The following is an 18,215-nucleotide window of genomic DNA, read 5'->3' as shown; positions in this document are numbered from 1 at the left end:
TTTGTTTTGTTTTTTATGAATGCTTGTGCAATAATTTCAGCTAATTAGGAAATTTGTTTTGCAGGAGTGGGTAATTACTCACCTAGGTGAAATTTTTGAAGCAACGAAATCAGAAACTATGCTTGCGGTTGATTGTGAGATGGTCCTTTGCCAGGATGGTACTGAAGCAGTGGTGAAAGTATGTGTGGTAGATCAAGATTTGCAGGTAGAATAATACATAATGCTATAATCTAGAGGATTAAATGATTCACAATGCTATTTTCTATTGAACTAAAATGACAGTTGAATGCTAAATGCTACCTTGAGGGTTATGACATTTCTCTTTGCAACTTTATGCACACCCAATGCATTAGACAACCTTTCACACCCATGCTTAACAGAGATTATTGAGGAGAGATATTTGTAGAATGAAGTCTATACTCGGATTTGTTAGTTTGCATAGTGGAATGAATTTGTAACCAATCTGTCTGATTATTATAATGAAAATCTTGCAGCTTTGTCAAAGTGTTGATTTGGAATCATCCATGAATTTTTGTCTTCTGTATATGCATCGATTTGACTGTAACTTGGTTGTAGTTTTTTAATGTTTTTTCTTCACATAGTCTTTAGGAATATAAATGCTGATAATTTTTAATTACTGTAAACACACATTACGAGATTTGTGACTGAAAAAAATTCTAGTACTAAGAATGCAGTACGAAATAACTTGCCATGTTCTAACATTGATATGGAATACATAATATGGTTTTCTGTCTTTGGCGTTGGAAATTTTATTGAACTTACTGCAGTAAAGATAGGGAATGCTCAAAATTGAGAACTTTCAGTTTTCTTGCTCGCTGAATTTGTAAGACAATTTTGATCCTCATGTTGTACCTCTTTTTTCTTCTTCTAGATTTGGATGACAAATTATTTGAGCGGAATTTATTCTCTAATACATACACATTAGCTGATTCTAATGAGCATATATGCCAGCACACAGAGAAACAAATGCAAGTAGATGCCTGAATTATTAGGTTGTGTTTTGATACCATTAAGTGATGCTTGCATTTAATTGTTTACCTTCAGGTCAAACTTGATCAGCTTGTAAATCCCATGAAGGCTATTGCTGATTACAGAACCAACATTACTGGGATATCTTCAGAGGATTTGGAAGGAGTAACTTGCTCCTTAGCCGATATACAGGTAATTCATTCTCCGCTTACATATGCAGTATGCATTCTTTTTCTGTAGTTAATGATCCCGTATACAGAAACCTTTGAAGAAACTTTTATCACACGGAACTATCCTAGTGGGCCATAGCTTGTATAATGATTTACGAGGTATGCCTTGCTTTCTTACTAGCTTGCGGCCTATCTTCTAATTTTTGTATGCTCATAGCCTCAAACCTAAATAAAATTTACCCAAAATAAAGTACATGAGATGTATGACCTCCTGCGTGGTTTATGTTTTACAGCCCTGAAAGTGGATCACCTTAGAGTCATTGACACCTTGTGCATCTTCAAGTTTGCAGGTTTACCTACCTATGCACCTTCCTTGAACACATTGTGCAAGGTGTGTAAATAGAATAGTTTCATGTAATTGTACTAATACTTTTCTCTCAAATATTTAGCACCCTAATTCTAGTGTTTTTTATTGCTTGTTCCAAATGATTCTTCTTATGAAATGATCCATCACATTGTTTTTATTATAGATTATTTAGATACCATGATTTCCTTCATTCCTCTGCTGTTTGAACTTCCACCTAACAATTAGGTTCTTTTGTCCTATGAAGGCTTTGCTGTTTGTTGATTGTTATTTTGGAATTTAATTTATCCATGTCATGCTCTCAATTTCTAATAGCTGTCTTTGTTTTTGTTTGGTTACTGTTATCATCATCCTTTTCTGGTTTTATGCCTGAAAGATTATAATCTGTGTTATTTAATTAATGAGTCAATTATGAAATGTAGAGAAAAAAGGATTTGTATATGACTTTTTTATTTCCATAAAGAAAATTTATAATCCAATTGAATGTGTGGATTGTGATGGGAGTTGAGGTGTAGGCGCATTCACAGTAAGTTAGGGAAGAAGACACTATAGTATCCCTATCCATTTGGTTGTCCCAACCAATACACAAGAACAGAAGGAGAACCGAGCACTTGGGCGCAGATAGGGATAATGATCGAAGGCTGGCTTGCGTTTCACCAAGGGGGTAATTTCCCGAGATTGAAACATCAGCTTCGATTCTAAAGCCAATTGATGTAACACTAGGCTGTGGAAGGGCGAAGTGCTAGCTTCCACAACGATAAATTTATCAAGAAAAATGTGTTATTAATTTCAAGATTAATTACAAAGGGAAGAGTCAGGATCTTTTTAAATGCTCCAATCCAACTACTTTGGAAAATAAAATTAAACAAATGGGTAAGAATTACCCACATACCTAAAAGGACTCGACAACTTAGGAAATAATTTATGATTTGAAAATACAAAATCCAACCAAACTAGAACAATTATCCAAATGCCTAATACTCTAATCATATTAAAATATATTCTTCCAAATTAGAAGATTTTAAACTTTTGACAATTACCAAAGGAAAATTGATTCCTAATTTGCATTGGCAAGTAAGCCTCATTTTGAAAATGTAACACTAGTAGCATGCCAAGAAATCTAAGGAACCCCTCTTTTAATCTTTAAATACCCTAGAGAAATTTGTAAAAGTAATCCATTTGCTGGCTGATATTGGAGTTCTTTCTAGCATTAGTAAATTACCATTGCACCAGAAGCACTGTGTGGTTGCATGACCATGCTACTGCTCCTTGCAATTCTTCCATTCTTCACGCCCACAAGTTTGGTGTGTAGGCTGCTTGTGGCAAGAGAGGACTGATATTTGCCGTGAGGTTCTATTTGTCCTGATTCACATTGCTATTGGGCATGTAAACACTATATGTTTTCCTTATTTACCCCACAGTAAGCACATGAAACCAGAATTTTTATCCCTCATATTCATAGGTTGGCTTTCCTTGGTAGTTTTAGGCAAAAGAGCTAGTTGAAGATTCTGTAGTTGAATTTATCTCCAAAGCCTCAATTTATTTTGACATTGATTTTATAGAAAGTACTTGAGTTCATATTGGTGGGCAACATATCTCACCAATCCGATTAAAAAAATTAAATACTTGTGATTGAGTATCAACTGCTCGTCATTTCTGTTATTTTACAACATCAGCTGCAAGGACCTGAGCTAATAGCCATTACAGAAAGGTATTAGTTTTGTTTTAATAATTTGTCGATACAGATTTCATCTAATATAGATAGAGATTTATAGGGTTTTTTTTCCCTCAGTTGTATAAGTTGCAGGAACTTCAGTTTCAATATGAGAATCAGTTGATTCTCTCATTTGTGGAACTTAACTAAAGCTAAAATTATGTAAAAAATCATTTATCATGAACTAATGGGACCTGTATTATATATTTAGAGAGATATATTTGTGTGATTATTATCTATTATTATTATTATTATTATTATTATTTGTACCCAGATTATAAATCTGATATGATTGAATTAAACTGGCTTCAGTTGAGCAAGTTTTTTTTTGTTATGCATTGACATTTTTTCCCTTTTCAAGTTGCATTAACAAAATCCTACTTTCTGTTTAGCACGACTGAAGTTGTTATGCCACTAGTTGGGGATTGCTGTGTGCATTTTAAATGCTTTCTTTAATTTTTATTAATGGAATTCTTTGTGTGCTATATGAATGTCAGCAACTCAGGATTCAATTCTGTTGTTCATGGTCTGCAGGTAGTGTTGGGTTTTCCAGTTCGTAATGATGGGGAATCACATAATTGTCTTAATGATGCACAAGCTGCTATGAAACTAGTTCTTGCTAAGCTTGAACGTGGATATGAGGATCCAATTGATAGCACAGATGTGGAAGTAAGTTGGGGGCTAATTCATAGCTGATTTTAAACTGAACAAAACAACCATAATCTAAATTGGGACTAACTCATTGCTAGCTTTTAACTGAAATGACCATGTATCTTTTTTTTTCGTTATCCTTTCCATATCTATATTCCAAAATTGAGCTATTTTTTATGTTATTCTCCAGATACCTCAGTATGACTTGGCAAAACTACTGCTACACAGAATACCACTTGAAGTACCTTCTCAAGAGTTACAGAGGCTGTTTTCTCGAGAATATGACGTCACAGTTGAGGTTTGCATCTGCTAATATTTAATAATCACATAAAATGTTAAAACACTACTAATTTAACTTATGGAAGTTATTGCCCTTGCACAGTCTGCTACGAGGCATCGAGGTGAAAGTTATTCGACATATGCTGTCTTCAATAATTCTATAGAGGCAGATGAGGCATTCAACAAAATTAATGGCTATTTAACTAAGGTTTGCTTCTAAAGGTTATTTTTCTACTTGGTACTGCAAAAGATTCTAAACTATTGTAATAATGGTATTATCTAGTTGTAGTATGGTTTATTTAACCAAAATTAGTAGCCATTTAAGAAGGGCATTAACAAAGAATCATTGTAGAGAAAACAAATACCATTTACCCTTTTCTTAGCAATGTGGTACACCTTGCCATCTTTTTGGGTGCTTGGAGCCGGTAGTTCTACATATCACAAGGCCTCCAATGTTCTCATTAGGTCAAGTACTGACCCCTCAGGTATGCAGACTCATCAACCGTAGCCTGACAGTGCTACTTCCTACAGCATTGCCCCCTTCTTATGCTTATCGGCAGCAATCAGATGCCCCATTTTCCAGCAATCCCTTGGGCTCATTAGCAATGAGCAAGGAATTGTTCTTATACTAGGATCATCAATTCAAAATGATTAACCCATCGGGTTGGATTGCCACTCTATTTATACATCCTTTCCTCTTTAGTTTTTATTGACTAGTGGAATTGCTCCTCCACTCATGGATCCACTCTCTAATTTAACATATGTTAGATTAAAGGTAGCAGTGTACCTACGCTTGTGGGACTTGTTACTAATGACCCGATAATTTGATTCATAATCAAGGTATGCTTATTGCTTTTGTGCTATCCTATGTCTCAATTTTGAGTTCATGGCTGTGTATCAAAAAGGATCATACTGTCATGTCACTGCTGAAAGGTATCAGCTATTCAGTTATTCCTCTTCACCCAACTCATCATTCCTTTTCTTCATGTACAGAAAAAAAAAATAGTTCATTTAAAATTGGTCAAAGAGTAGGAAGCAGTATAATGTATATTAACAAAATATATTGCTTTATTGTTTCAATTGTAGTGGGATAAGGCTTGGTTGATGTTGTCGTCGTTGTTGTTTCAATCGTAGATCTTCACTGGTAAGTGATAGCTGTGACATCAACATTACTGAATTAGATGTGTGCATGCAGATGTGGCAAGCTGTTAAGCAAGAACCTTGAAATTAGAGTAGTGGTACAAAAATGGAACTGGTGAACAAGAACAACCCTTTCTGGCCAAGGACTTTTCACCTCTAATAGATTTGTGGGATGGGGTTGACACTGACTCAGGTCCCTTAGCTGTGGGTTATTTGTGGCGCCTAACTTCCCAAAGCAGGATGACTTCTTGACTCAAGGAACAGCCTCACTTCATCAACAAGCTCAGGTGGCATGACTACATTGCCATTGGCATCAGTGTGAGGGCTCAGTTGCAGTATCCAAAAAAAGACCAAGGTGCCCAATGTTGCATAGTAAAAATAAAAGTCAAGAATAACTAGACATCTAATGAACCCTCGCATCACAGGCTAGTTGAACTTAGTTTGAGCTTTATTGCTATAGCCTTCCCTTGAGCAGCTTTTCCCCAAGACTATTCTGGGGGAACAAGTTTTAAGTTTGGGAACTAACCTCAATGCCTTAAAGTTAATAGGAGAGAACTTAAAAACCATCTGACATCAATTGCCACTATACTCTTCCTTGTGAACCAAAGAAAGCCTGGAGCAGCTTGGGGAGGTGGCAATCCTTGTCTCATAGGAGCTGGAGAGGAACATTGAAAGACACCTCAGCTTGATAGGAGTAAGATAAGTTATTTTCTTATTGTAGTTTACTTGGGATGAATATCCTTGTTTGTTGGATAGTTACGATCAAATTGTGCTTGTTCACACTATCCTTAGCTCAATCCATCATGCATAGTGTGATAGCTATCTTAATTAATTAAAAGATTGATTTGGGTGTGCATACCCATCTAAGTAGAAGAATGATGGTAGGTATCTCTTACATTCACTTCCATTGCATAATTAATTAGATGTACTGCTTTGAAGTTAACAAATTGTATATCGTTGCCACAACTTGGTTGGCAAAAACTATGTTGTTCAGTATCTGCTTGAGCTTTATTCCAAAATTACTTTCTCCAAATATATGCATAGGTAGAAATTATGTCAACGCTCAAGTTAAATGTTTAAATTGCTGATGCATGTGGTGATGTTGTTTATTTTTGCTATTGTATGTTCACTGATCACAGCTGTTTCAATAGTTGGTCATCTTGAATTGCCTTTTCATTCCTTATATGTTGGCTTGTGTTGCACTATGATGGAAATTACTGAATGGTGTTGTTTTTTTTTTCTCTTATGTGTAAAAAAAATCTTAGGCCATGTGAGTGAGAAGATAGGGTTTTGGAATGATCTTTACTCTTTCTTTTTATAACAGGATTCTTATGGTCGACCCCAGAAATGCGTCTTTTTGAATCTTAGTAGTGGAAAAAAAATTCAGTTGTGTGTCCGCAAGATGGCCAATGGCCTAGATGTGTCAAAGAGGACACACGATGAGAATGCTGATTCCATGCAGCAACAATCAGGAGATGACACTGTCACAAAAAAGTTAAAAACTTGTTCATATTCCTGTGACTATATTAAGGAGATTGAGAAATTGAGAGCAGATTTGCAACAAAGGGAAGAGGAAATATTTAATTTGCAAAAGGCTCTCTCCGAAGCTACCAGAGAGCAACATTTGTGATAGGAATCAGTCATCATAAAAAAGTTGTAAAATTAATATTAACATCATTATGAATTTTCATTATTGAGAATTTCAACCCCATTTCATCAAATGTTCCACCAAAGACAAGATCTCATGAAGGTTGGACTATCTTAAGATGAAGCCAATTAAAATTATCTGAGATTTCATCCGGAAATGGTGTTTAGATGAATCCCTGGTAAGTAACTGCTTCTAGCCTATTTAACTACTAGATTACCCTAATGTTCTTTCAAATCATGAAGTTTGTATACTCTGCTTTATGGTTTGGCAGGGACTATTGTAGCTAAGAGGAGGTTGTGTGTTCGGATGAGAAAGATAATTTAAAGGCTTCTGTTGACTCTTGCTGCAGTGGGGACAATGTAAGCTGACAAGTCTTTTCTGTGTTCTTTTCTCTCTTCTAGGAATTTTGTTACTCTTCATTGTATTGTTTTGCTGAGTGATGCTGAACTGAGTCGATGAGTTCCTTACGTTTGCCATTACTTGATGGATTTGGTCAGGGCCCGTCCTTAAGATGCTATTCTCATTTTTGTTCTCATTAATGAGTAGAGGAATTAATCTTCAGAACATAGCAATGTAGATTAATCACTTTGATTTTTTTTTTTGTCTTTTCAACTTCATTTGATAAATCATCAAGTTTCTCTTATTTCTCGTCTTGAAAGCCTCTGCTGCTACTACTGCTGCTGTTAGCACTAGTTTAGATAAATAATGATAATGAAACAAAAGTATACTGTTCTGTCATTGGATGCAGTGTGCCCCTTGCCTGCTACTAAGCCACCAGCTCAGAGCAAATGCCACCAAATAATTCAGGGGCCATCAAGGCACAATGGCATTGTGCCCAGCCAAGTCTTGTTTATTTTGATCCCTACTGTAATATCACAATCAAACAATTTTGCAAGACATCTAAAATGTTGCAAACAAATGTATGCGTTAGGCAATTATGTTGGTTTTGATCGAGTCGGAAGTGAGCTCCACGTTTCAACAGTGAATGAATAAACTGGTGGATTGGCAATTCAATAGCCACTCGCAGCTCAGAAGTTGCTCAATTGCTTAGAAGTGGTTCGGGCATTGGAAGATGGTGGGCACACATCTCATGCGGATGCACTCATGTGTACCTTTAGTCATATGATCCTACATGTGTATTCACTTGATTCTAATGTACCTTTGCATCGGAATGTTCTTCTTTTCCCTCTGTTGTCGCTGCCTTGTTGGATCCCACGGCCCGCGTGTCATAAATTTGCATTTTCGCCTAGAGAACTCACCTTTTTTATTCTCATTTCTTGTTGTCTGAACATTTTGCAATTTTCATGAATTTGATGAGGCCAGATCCCTTGGTCTAAAAAAAAAAGTAAATCAGGGATGTACTACTTGTAATTACGGATGAATTTTAGTTATGATTTGGCTATAATTAGTTGTGATTCCTTTTTGGGTCTATCGCCCCTTTAGGTTATAGTTTGGGTCAGGGTGGATGGCTGGAGGTCGTCCCTCCGCTCGGTGCCAAGTTGCTTGCCCACTGTCGGTGGCTTTCGGTTATTCGTCCAGATTCAAATTATAATATGGTGGTTGGTGAATTTAAAGAGGGATTGCAATCAATTATGGTCGGATCGTGGTCATAATTCGGCCACAATTATAAGTGATCTATCCTGATTTTTTTAAATTAGATTATCTACTCTCGAATTTCATTGACCAACTCTTTCACAAGAGGCAGTGGTTGTAAAAGGCAATTCAAATCTTGTCCCTAAACCTCTCTGTCCCCTTATCCCACACAGGTAACAACAAAAATTGAACAGTATTTCTCGTGAGAAATACGTGACGTTGCGGTGACAAAAGAAACCTCTCGTCGAACTCTTCTGCTCTTGAAATTTTGCTTCGAAGGTCCTCCAGTGCCCTAAACCTTTATCTTTCCCACCATTGACGAGAGCAGGCAGTACCATTGAGGTGACTCCCTTCTCCTTCCCACCTTCGACGGGAGTAGGCAACACCATCGACGTCCCCTTCCGAAGTCGATGACATCCCCTCCCGAAGGCATCCAGACGCTCTTGCTTCGTCTCCGCCTTTCCTCAACGAAGATCTTGCAAATCGTGTCCTTGTCTTGTGCAATCTCCGAGTGATTTCTTCACATCGCTTCTGGTGGAATCTCTGGATCTTTGGTCTTTCAAGTACAATGGTTCTAACAAATTCGAATTTTTTTCAAGTTGTTTACCCGATTTTTGGCATGTTAATGGTTGAGATCATTTTGTTTTTTATTTTTATTTTATTTTTATTTTTATTTTTATTTTTGTTTTTGTTTCTTGAATCATATTATACTAGAATAATTTATGTTGTTGAATTTGTGTGGTTGATGAAACTAAGATTGATCAGTATTGTGCTGTTGCTTTTTGAAATTATCATGACCTCTAGTAGTCTAGTAGTTTGAGGTGTTTCTTGGTCTTGACTCCTGTAATATAACTAACCATGTATTTTAGATGATATTGTCATGATATTTGATGATAAATCAGCAATTGTCAATTTGCACTTTGACTTTGTGCCAATATGAAGTGAGATTTATTCCATTACAACTAATTTTGTAATTATATTTTACCTTCAAATGGAGACCATGTTGATACATAAGCACAAATTTGAACAAACTATAACCTAAAGAAAGAATCTTCCTTTTAGATGTATTTTGTAAACATTTAACCAAGAGAACACCAGCAGTCGAAGGGACCTAATTTGTTTAACATTATAGCAAAAGGTGGAATCCGTCATCCCAGCGGCCCACACGATCGACCCCATGACCATCTGTGAGGAGGTAAATCGGAAGCTATAATTGGCTAGTGCGGGGAGGGTTTTTTTTCTCGACTTTGCCGAGATTCGAACCCTTGCCCTATTATAGCAACTCTACCTCACACTAGTCAACTTAACCTTGCCTGGGGGCCCTAATTTGTTTAGCATGCTTCTTATCATAATGAGGTACATCATTATAAGTCACACATAAATTAGATGATACTTTTTCCTTTACCTTTGAAGATTCAATTTGTCTAATTTGGGACTTTGATGGGGTTCTCTTAATTAGTTTTAATTTTGTCAAATTTTACTTTTAAGGTTGCTATTGAATGACATCATCAAGTAACGGTAGCATCGACCATACCAAATTTGAAAATGTACAATGTAGGTACTGCGAACTAAAAGCATTGGTGCTAGTCTCTAGATCAATCAAGAACTCAAGAAGACTATATTATGGATGTAAGCAGCACGAATGGTTAAAGTGGGTGAGGTCTGATACTGGACTAAATGAAGACACTAGTGATATACATTTAAGGATGTTTCCCAGAGTGGAGTCGAGGGTAGGAAGTGAATACATTGCTTATCCTGGACATAATATGAGAAATTGAAATGTACCGCTTATCGTCTGGATATTAGTGATAGTGGACTTATTTCTTTTGGTTGTATATTTGTTTTGTTTATTAGTTGGTCTGGTTTAGTAGTACTAGTGTTGAAATGTGATAAAGAAATGTAATTATGGATAATGTTGACATTTGTTTTTTTTACTTATGGATGGATATTAGTTATGTATCCTTCAATTAGCCTCGTATGTCAGCAAATGATGTTATGATATTATCTTTGCTTATCCATGTTTAAGTCATCTTTAGCATACATTGCTGAGATTGCTTCCCACTTTGAATCGTTTGCTTTGTGAGGTTTGTTAATGTTACTACCTATGCTACTACAACTGATTTCATTACTTGCTGGAACAATTGATAATATAATTCAATGCAAACTTTACCGGCTTGGTTCTGTTGGATTTGTGTCTAAATCAGTACTTGTTCTCTCATTATAGTATTACATTTTCTAAACTTGTTTTGTTTGAGTGGGTTTTCCTTCGCCTATAGTAATATTGTTATTATTGTAGTCATTGGTAAACAAACTTCTACGATGGGTAATATGTTGCCACTCAGTCTAACGAGGGTAGGCTGTGATGGCCAGGTGGCAAAGGCTTAGATAAGGTGTTGCTCTTGGCTAGCTTCTAGGAGACAAAAGAATGAATCAAAAAATGCACCGAAATAGGTAAAGTGTAATTGACCGTCTTGGTCAACTATTAGAGAAGCAACAAGGATGGAAGATTAAGGTTAACTAAACTTAAACAATAGTGCATGCTAAGCAAAGCAATGCCATGGATTGGACCAAATGTAATCATGATAAAGATGACAAGGAAAGCTAGTAATTGCTTGGTTGAAGTACAGTTTGGTTGAAGTCCATAATCCATTCAACAGAACATTGTAATTAGGCATGCTCGACGTGAGCAATTCTGAGGTGGGTGATTGAACGAGAAGCACATACTATTGCTATCACTGACTTTCACAAAACTGTTTATACAAATTTGAAGATGTTTATGCAAATTTGATCAACAAATATAGAGAAGCACGATTCAATCACAACTAAATTGCGGACTCATAGTTCACAAAATAACAAGAAAAACATACAACATTGAGACCACATTATTTTCTAAAGAAATTATAATACTAATCAGGATATCATTAAAATATGTATATTCTACAAATGTCGATTTAGTTACTAGAACACAGTTTTACCGGCATTAGAATTGAGAAAGGAGGCATCAATCACTCTTTGTTGCCAAGAAAACCCTCCTCCAGCCTACGATGTGCAAAAATAAGATATTCACAATCAGGAAACAATTATCTTTGTATGCTTCAATGCATGCTAATATAACATAATAGAAACAGATACCTATATTGACATCAATCATTTTTTGTTGATGTGCATTCTATTGTAGCAATATCCACACAATTGATGTCCCTGGAGAGAAAAAAAGTAGACGGAAAGCCATCTAAGCCATATGTAATTCAGAATCAACAGAACAACTTCAAAATACATATCGTTGCAAGTCATTCAAAAGAAGAGAAGGAGAAGGAAGAGCACAAACATAGTCCTGTTTGATGTCAGATATCAAGAGAAATAGCATAGCCAAATCATTGATACTTAAACAATCAAATATCCATTAGAAGGATGCTTGTTCAACATCAATCAAGGATGGTGAATTCTACACAAGCATATACCATTAGGTATCCCAGTCTAACAAATAACCAACACTAAGATAAGAAAAAATTTCAGCAACCCCCAAAACAGACTACTTAAAAAATATAATCCTCTTCCAACCATCCATCCTTTGCCGAAGTTCTTCTTACATTTTAACATTTATTAGATTACAGTTTAAAGTCTCACTAAAAATTGCACCTTTAGGCTTTTAGCTGCACTAGAACCTATTCTCTTTTAACCCAAGAATGAAGTGGTGTCTTTCTTAATTGGACTGATTTTTAGTACCAAAATTGCAATCACTACCATTGATAAGCACATAATTTAGTAGGTGTCTCAATTTGGTTTAAAACAATACAAACTTGAATTTATTTCTAGTTAACTTCCACAATCTTAACCTTATCTCTATATAAACTATAAAAGCATAATGTTGAAGTTTCATCCTCTATTGCCACATCAACTATCTTATGGCAATCTTAAAAACTTTAAAAATGAATTTTAGAAAACCTATTAAATAACAGTACATCTATTAACATCACAGGAACTGCTCCCTCCATACTTTTTAAGTATGCAACTGCTCCCTCTATACTTTAAGAATGTCGTTGTAATGACTAAACATTAATTTGAAAATTGAATGGAAGAAATGCAGCAGGGTTTTATCTCTGTTAACCTTACTGTTGAACAAGCCAAATGTCTACTATGTCTACTATAGTCCTGTTTGATGTCAAATATCAAGAGAAATAGCATAACCAAATCATTGATACTTAAACAATCAAATATCCATTAGAAGAATTAGTTTCTTACCATCGTTGCCGATTATTTGTCTGAAAATAACCAATATTAGAGTAAATCTGAGATAGTTGTGTTGACAAAAGTGGTCGAAATTGAGTTTCGACCATACTCAAACCTTCAACACTAGGCATGCTGGATATACTTTCATAATACTCTTCTATAGCCTGATATAAAAAAAATAGAATGATTTAATTCTTTATGTTTTCTCAAATGTAATGACAACAAATAAACAACACTTTAATAAGAATGGGGTGAAACCTTAATAATTATTGAAGTTTGGTTATTTTTCCTCGTTGCTTTCCTTTTTTTTTGAAATCTTATCTAAGTCACTTTTCAATCTTTTACCTGAAACCATTTTCTTCCTTGTTTTAATTCCTTTGACTCCAAGAGAGTTTTCTTCGCTAATTCCAAACTCTCTTTCAATAGAATGTTGGACAGTTGGTTCATTAACTTGTAACCTCTCATCCACCATCTGAAATATATTCAACAAACCATCTTTAACATACAACTCACTCAATTCTTTATATCGCATATTGTTGCAAGTTTTTGGATCTAAACTACCTTTGTTTGCAATTGAATTAATAACTCCAAAGTATCCACCTTTTTATTTTCGTGTCTACCTTTTCAATATATACTCACTTGAGATTTTCATGATATTTTTCATCATAAATACTTTCAAAATATGAGAACACACAATTTCAGCAAAATCATATTTTCTACAGCTACACTCAATCTTTTGACCCCATGAATAAAGTGTAACTATATAATGATAACTCTTTTTATGAGAAGTAACTTTGTATTTTGTATGTGATCCAACATCCTCACAAATTTCTATAATAGAATCATGAGATTTGTACCACTCTTGTTCAAAACACTTGTATGCCTCAGGAGTATAAATACAACTTGCATGCTTTAAAATTTCAATTGGATACAATAGACATGGAACACTTGTATTTGATCTAAAATAAGCTTTTAACTCCTTATATCGACGATCATCAAGTAGTCTTTGGAAGTGATTGAAAAAGTCTAAAAACTTGTGTTGATAAGTGAGTACCTTTTCAGAATACTATTCATGCTCTCACTTCTTTGGGTTGTAGTCATATCCGCACAAAATATATGTCGTCCATACACTAAAGCCCCATTTTTCTTTTATGCAAAACATACGTCTCAACCCATCATTGTCTTCAAGTGCATACTTGGTCAACATCATGTTCCTGTTGGTGCAATATCCCTAGGTCAAGGTTGACCAGGTTGACTGAGCTTCAGTTGACTCAAGCTTGAGTCTTGATGTTTGAGTTTGGATGTTTGAGTTTTGATGTTTGACAATACATGGAAATTACAGATGTAATCATCCGATTGGGGAGATTGATGATACAATTCTCCTCTGGTTAAGGACTGACCAGTTAGATGTGAAGAAGAGTCAAGTAGGTTAAAGGGTTGACCAGATACTTGATTGGGAAAGTTTCAACTAGAGGTTAGACAGGTGAAAGTCCTGATGAGTGAAACTAAACAGTTGGGAGATCTTGGTGAGTGAAACCAGGTGAAAGACCTAGTGAGTGAAGCTAGGCAGTTGGAAAATCCTGGTGAGTGAAGCCAGGTGAAAGACCTAGTGAGTGAAGCTAGGCAGATGAAAATCCTAGTGAGTGAAGCTAGGTGAAAATCCTAGTAAGTGAAGCTAGGTGAAAATCTTAGTGAGTGAAGCCAGACAGATGGAAAATCCTGGTGAGTGAAGCCAGGCAGATGGAAAACCCTAGTGAGTGAAGCGAGGCAGAAGGAAAGACCTAGTGAGTGAAACTAGGCAGATGAAAAGTCCTAGTGAGTGAAGCTAGACAAATGGAAAGACCTGGTGAGTGAAGCCAGACATGAGGAAATCCAGATGGGTCAAGGGTGACCAGACATGTAGTAGAAGTCCAAGTAGGTCAAAGGAGTGACATGATACTTGACACAAGGAAATCCAGATGGATAATGGGTGACCAAACATCTGGTGAAAGTCCAAGTGGGTCATGGAGAACCAGACACTTGGCATGAGACGGTAAGCCCAAGTGGGTCAAGGTTGACTGGACACTTGGCACGAGGAGAAAAGTCCAAGTGGATCAAAGGATTGACCGAACACTTGGTGAAGAAGTCCTGGCAGATTAAGGTTGACCGGATGCTAGGCATGAGGAGTTCCAACAGGTCACGGTTGATAGGATGTTGGGTTTGGGAATCTTGGACTTGAGTTTAGGCAAGTCAAGGTTGGGACAATCGATCATCTGATCGATTGACCTAAGCCCAATCGATTGGGAGAGTGCTGCGACAAGCAGCGACTCAATCGAACGGTTGATCGATTGAGAGCAAATTGTCGCAAGCACAGAGAGATGCCCAATCGATCAACCGATCGATTGGGGTTGGATTCTCGCGAAGACGCGAGGAAGTTTGAATTGATTGGTCAATCGATTCAGGTCTTTTCCAGCGTGAGCACAGAGACGCTCTGAATCGATCAGCTGATCGATTCAAGCCTCCCTAATCGATCAGCTGATCGATTGGGATATGACCGTTGCACAGGATGTAGGTTTTGGATGGTTGGGATCATGCTGATCTGACGTGACAATCGATTGAGAGTAAGCCCAATCAATTAGGAGCCCTAGAAGCGCAAGGTATAAAGCTATGGCGAGCCTTCATCTTCATAACTCTTCTCCCGATTCACAGACGTTCTTCCTCGACACTCATCGCCAGTTCTTGGAAGCTCTTAGAGACAAGTGCTGGTACACTTCTAAGGTTCAAGAGGCATCAACATGCAACAAGTGAGCAAGAAGAAGGTTTTTATTTGTATTCTTATATTTTTTTTCTTGCGTGTGTTGTATCTTGTTGTGTGAGTGTTGTACGAGATTTCTCCACTTCTGGTAATTACCGAGAAGGATTATTTTTCTTAGTGGAGAGCGTCATGTGTGTGGATCATTGGATTAGTCACCTCATCATGAGGTGAATACCAAGTAAATCTACTTGTTAGCGTTGTATTATTGTTTCGTGTTCTTTCTGCTGCACATCATCATCACGAAGCAAGCAAACTAAGCGCGACGAGCTATTCACCCCCTAGCTACAAATCGACTCTAACAGTTCCAAGATGAAATAAAATCTTCCTCTTCATCAAAATCATATATACACGAGGCAAAATCTTTAGTAAACTCTTTGAACTCAGAAAAAACTCCACTCAAATGTATTGCCACATTTTGATAAATGTGTTAAATACATAAACGATGATATGTTTCAGGTTATCTGGAAGTCAAAGCCTTTGCCATTGCTACATCTTGATCTGTAAGAATAGTTATTAATTTTTTCTCACACATAGTTTTGGTAAATGTATAAAACAATCACTCAAACGTCAAAGATGTTTCATCATATAATAAAGTTGCACTAAAATTATGGATTGCTTATGGTGATTAACACTTACAAACAACGCAATTGGACCACCTTCATTGTTTTTCCTGTAGGTTGTGTTAAAGCAAACAACATCTCCAAAATTACCATAATTAGCTCTCTTCTTAGCAGCACACCAAAAAAATATTAGTTATTAAATCATCTTCATCAACTTGAATAACATAAAAAAATTAGGATAATCAAACTGCATTTTCTACAAATATTCCAATATATCTCTTGTATCACCAACTCTGATATTTCTTGTTCTTTTGGATCACAGGTAGTTGTTGTAATCTTGAGGAATAAAACCTAAATTCTCCCTCCCACCTACCTGTTTCACCATAAGATTATGAGATGCTTTTGGGGGGATTCCCACATCGCTTGCCATCTCAATCTGTATTATCGCAGAAGAAGATATATTCTTATGATATCTGTAGAGGTGAGTTTAGTTTGGACTTGAAAGATAATGATTATGCTCTTTAACAAATTGCTCCACACTCAAGTTGCTATTTTTTCGACAACTAATCTTCATTTAGCCTCACAACCAAACCTTGTTTCAGAACGATGAGATTTCACATAACATCTCGTTTGTCCTTTCCCCTTTTTCCTTGTGCACAACAACAAAAATCCTGTCCACTAATTTACCCGATTTATCATTGTAGCTTTTACTCCTTATGCCAAATTCAACTTGTTTAGCATATTTCAAATAAAATTTATAGACATATTCTCCTGTCTTAAATTCCATACTGATTTTTGACATCCATTATTCTATGATAGATGTGTCAGAACTCATCAATAACATGGTAGAGTTCATACCCTCATCAATAACATCAAACTCATTATCTCGACAGTCTTCGTTTGCATCAAAATTCAACCTATGACAACTCGTAGATTCACCAACGACAACTCCATAATAATTACCTTGATCCTGAACAAAAAAAAAACAACAAAGAAATGTATATATTTTTTATACAGATCACAATGCGATCATATAATGTGATGAAAAAAATGGTTATAGCTAATGGTTACATAGATCATATTTTTTATCAAGAAATTATTGTTATAGATAATGTGATGAAAAAATACATCACAAAATAAAATGTATATATTTTTTTATCTTAGTAGTGTATTTAGCATTGATCAATCTTAGTTTCTACAATACACGAGACAAGATGATTCAAGAAATAAAAATCACACAAACAAAATAATATTTAGCAGTAATCAATCTTAGTTTCATCAACCACACAAATTCAACAACACAAATTATTCTAGTACAATATGATTCAAGAAACAAAAATAAAAATAAAAACAAAATAAAAAATAAAATGATCTCAACCATTAACGTGCCAAAAATTGGGTAAACAACTTGAAAAAAGTTCGAATTTGCTAGAACCATCATACATGAAAGACCAAAGATCCAAAGATTCCACCAGAAGCGATGTGAAGAATTCGATGTGAAGAATTTGCTTGGAGATTGCATAGGGCAGGGACGCGATTTGTAGGATCTTCGTCGAGGAAAGGTGGAGACGAAGCTGGAGCTCCTAGATGCCTTCGGGAGGAGACGTCGATTGTGCTGCCTGCTCCCATCGAAGGTGGGAAGGAGAAGGGAGTCGCTTCGATGGTGCTGCCTTCTCCCGTCGAAGGTGGGGTATTGCCTGCTCTCGTCGAAGGTGGGAAGGAGAAGCGTCAAAGGTGGGAAGGAGAAGGGAGTCGCTTGGATGGTGTTGCCTGCTCCCGTCAATAGTAGGAAGGAGAAAGGTCTAGGGCACTGGAGGGCCTTCGGAGTGAAATTTCGGGAGCAGAAGGGTTTGGTGAGAGGTTTCTTTTGCCACCGCAACGTCATGTGTTTCTCACGAGAAACACTGTTCAATTTTGTCTTTACCTGTGTGGGACAGGGGGACAGAGAGATTTGATGACAGAAGATTTAAACTACGTAAAAGGGTGATCAAGAAGCACCAAACTGAGTGAGTGCAATTGTCAATTGTACACAAAAAGCCATCATTCCTCAAATCAAGCATTATTTGGTTGACCTACAAGTCT

The 18,215-nt window shown here is 36.3% G+C and overlaps 1 protein-coding gene across 5 annotated transcripts in view; it reads left to right on the top strand.

The window, feature by feature from the left end:
* The window catches only part of LOC121970188 (small RNA degrading nuclease 1-like), a 30,843-nt gene extending 22,702 nt beyond the window's left edge, over positions 1-8,141 (top strand). For 3 of the 5 annotated variants that reach the window (XM_042520721.1, XM_042520725.1, XM_042520724.1), the window contains 9 exons: positions 65-205; positions 1,066-1,182; positions 1,250-1,319; positions 1,454-1,551; positions 3,773-3,907; positions 4,080-4,187; positions 4,272-4,376; positions 6,633-7,134; positions 7,228-7,599. In XM_042520721.1, coding sequence (XP_042376655.1) covers positions 65-205; positions 1,066-1,182; positions 1,250-1,319; positions 1,454-1,551; positions 3,773-3,907; positions 4,080-4,187; positions 4,272-4,376; positions 6,633-6,938 — 1,080 coding nt within the window. In that variant the 3' untranslated portion in view covers positions 6,939-7,134; positions 7,228-7,599. Of the gene's footprint in view, positions 1-64; positions 206-1,065; positions 1,183-1,249; positions 1,320-1,453; positions 1,552-3,772; positions 3,908-4,079; positions 4,188-4,271; positions 4,377-6,632; positions 7,135-7,227; positions 7,600-7,704 lie in introns of those variants that run through there. The other 2 variants (XM_042520723.1, XM_042520722.1) reach the window with 2 other exon arrangements.
* The last annotated feature ends 10,074 nt before the right edge of the window (positions 8,142-18,215 follow it).

Source organism: Zingiber officinale, chromosome 4A (genome assembly GCF_018446385.1).
Source record: "Zingiber officinale cultivar Zhangliang chromosome 4A, Zo_v1.1, whole genome shotgun sequence".
In the NCBI taxonomy this organism is placed as follows: domain Eukaryota; kingdom Viridiplantae; phylum Streptophyta; class Magnoliopsida; order Zingiberales; family Zingiberaceae; genus Zingiber; species Zingiber officinale.
The sequence above is the reverse complement of the archived record's forward strand: the minus strand, read 5'-3'. Positions and strand labels throughout refer to the sequence as shown.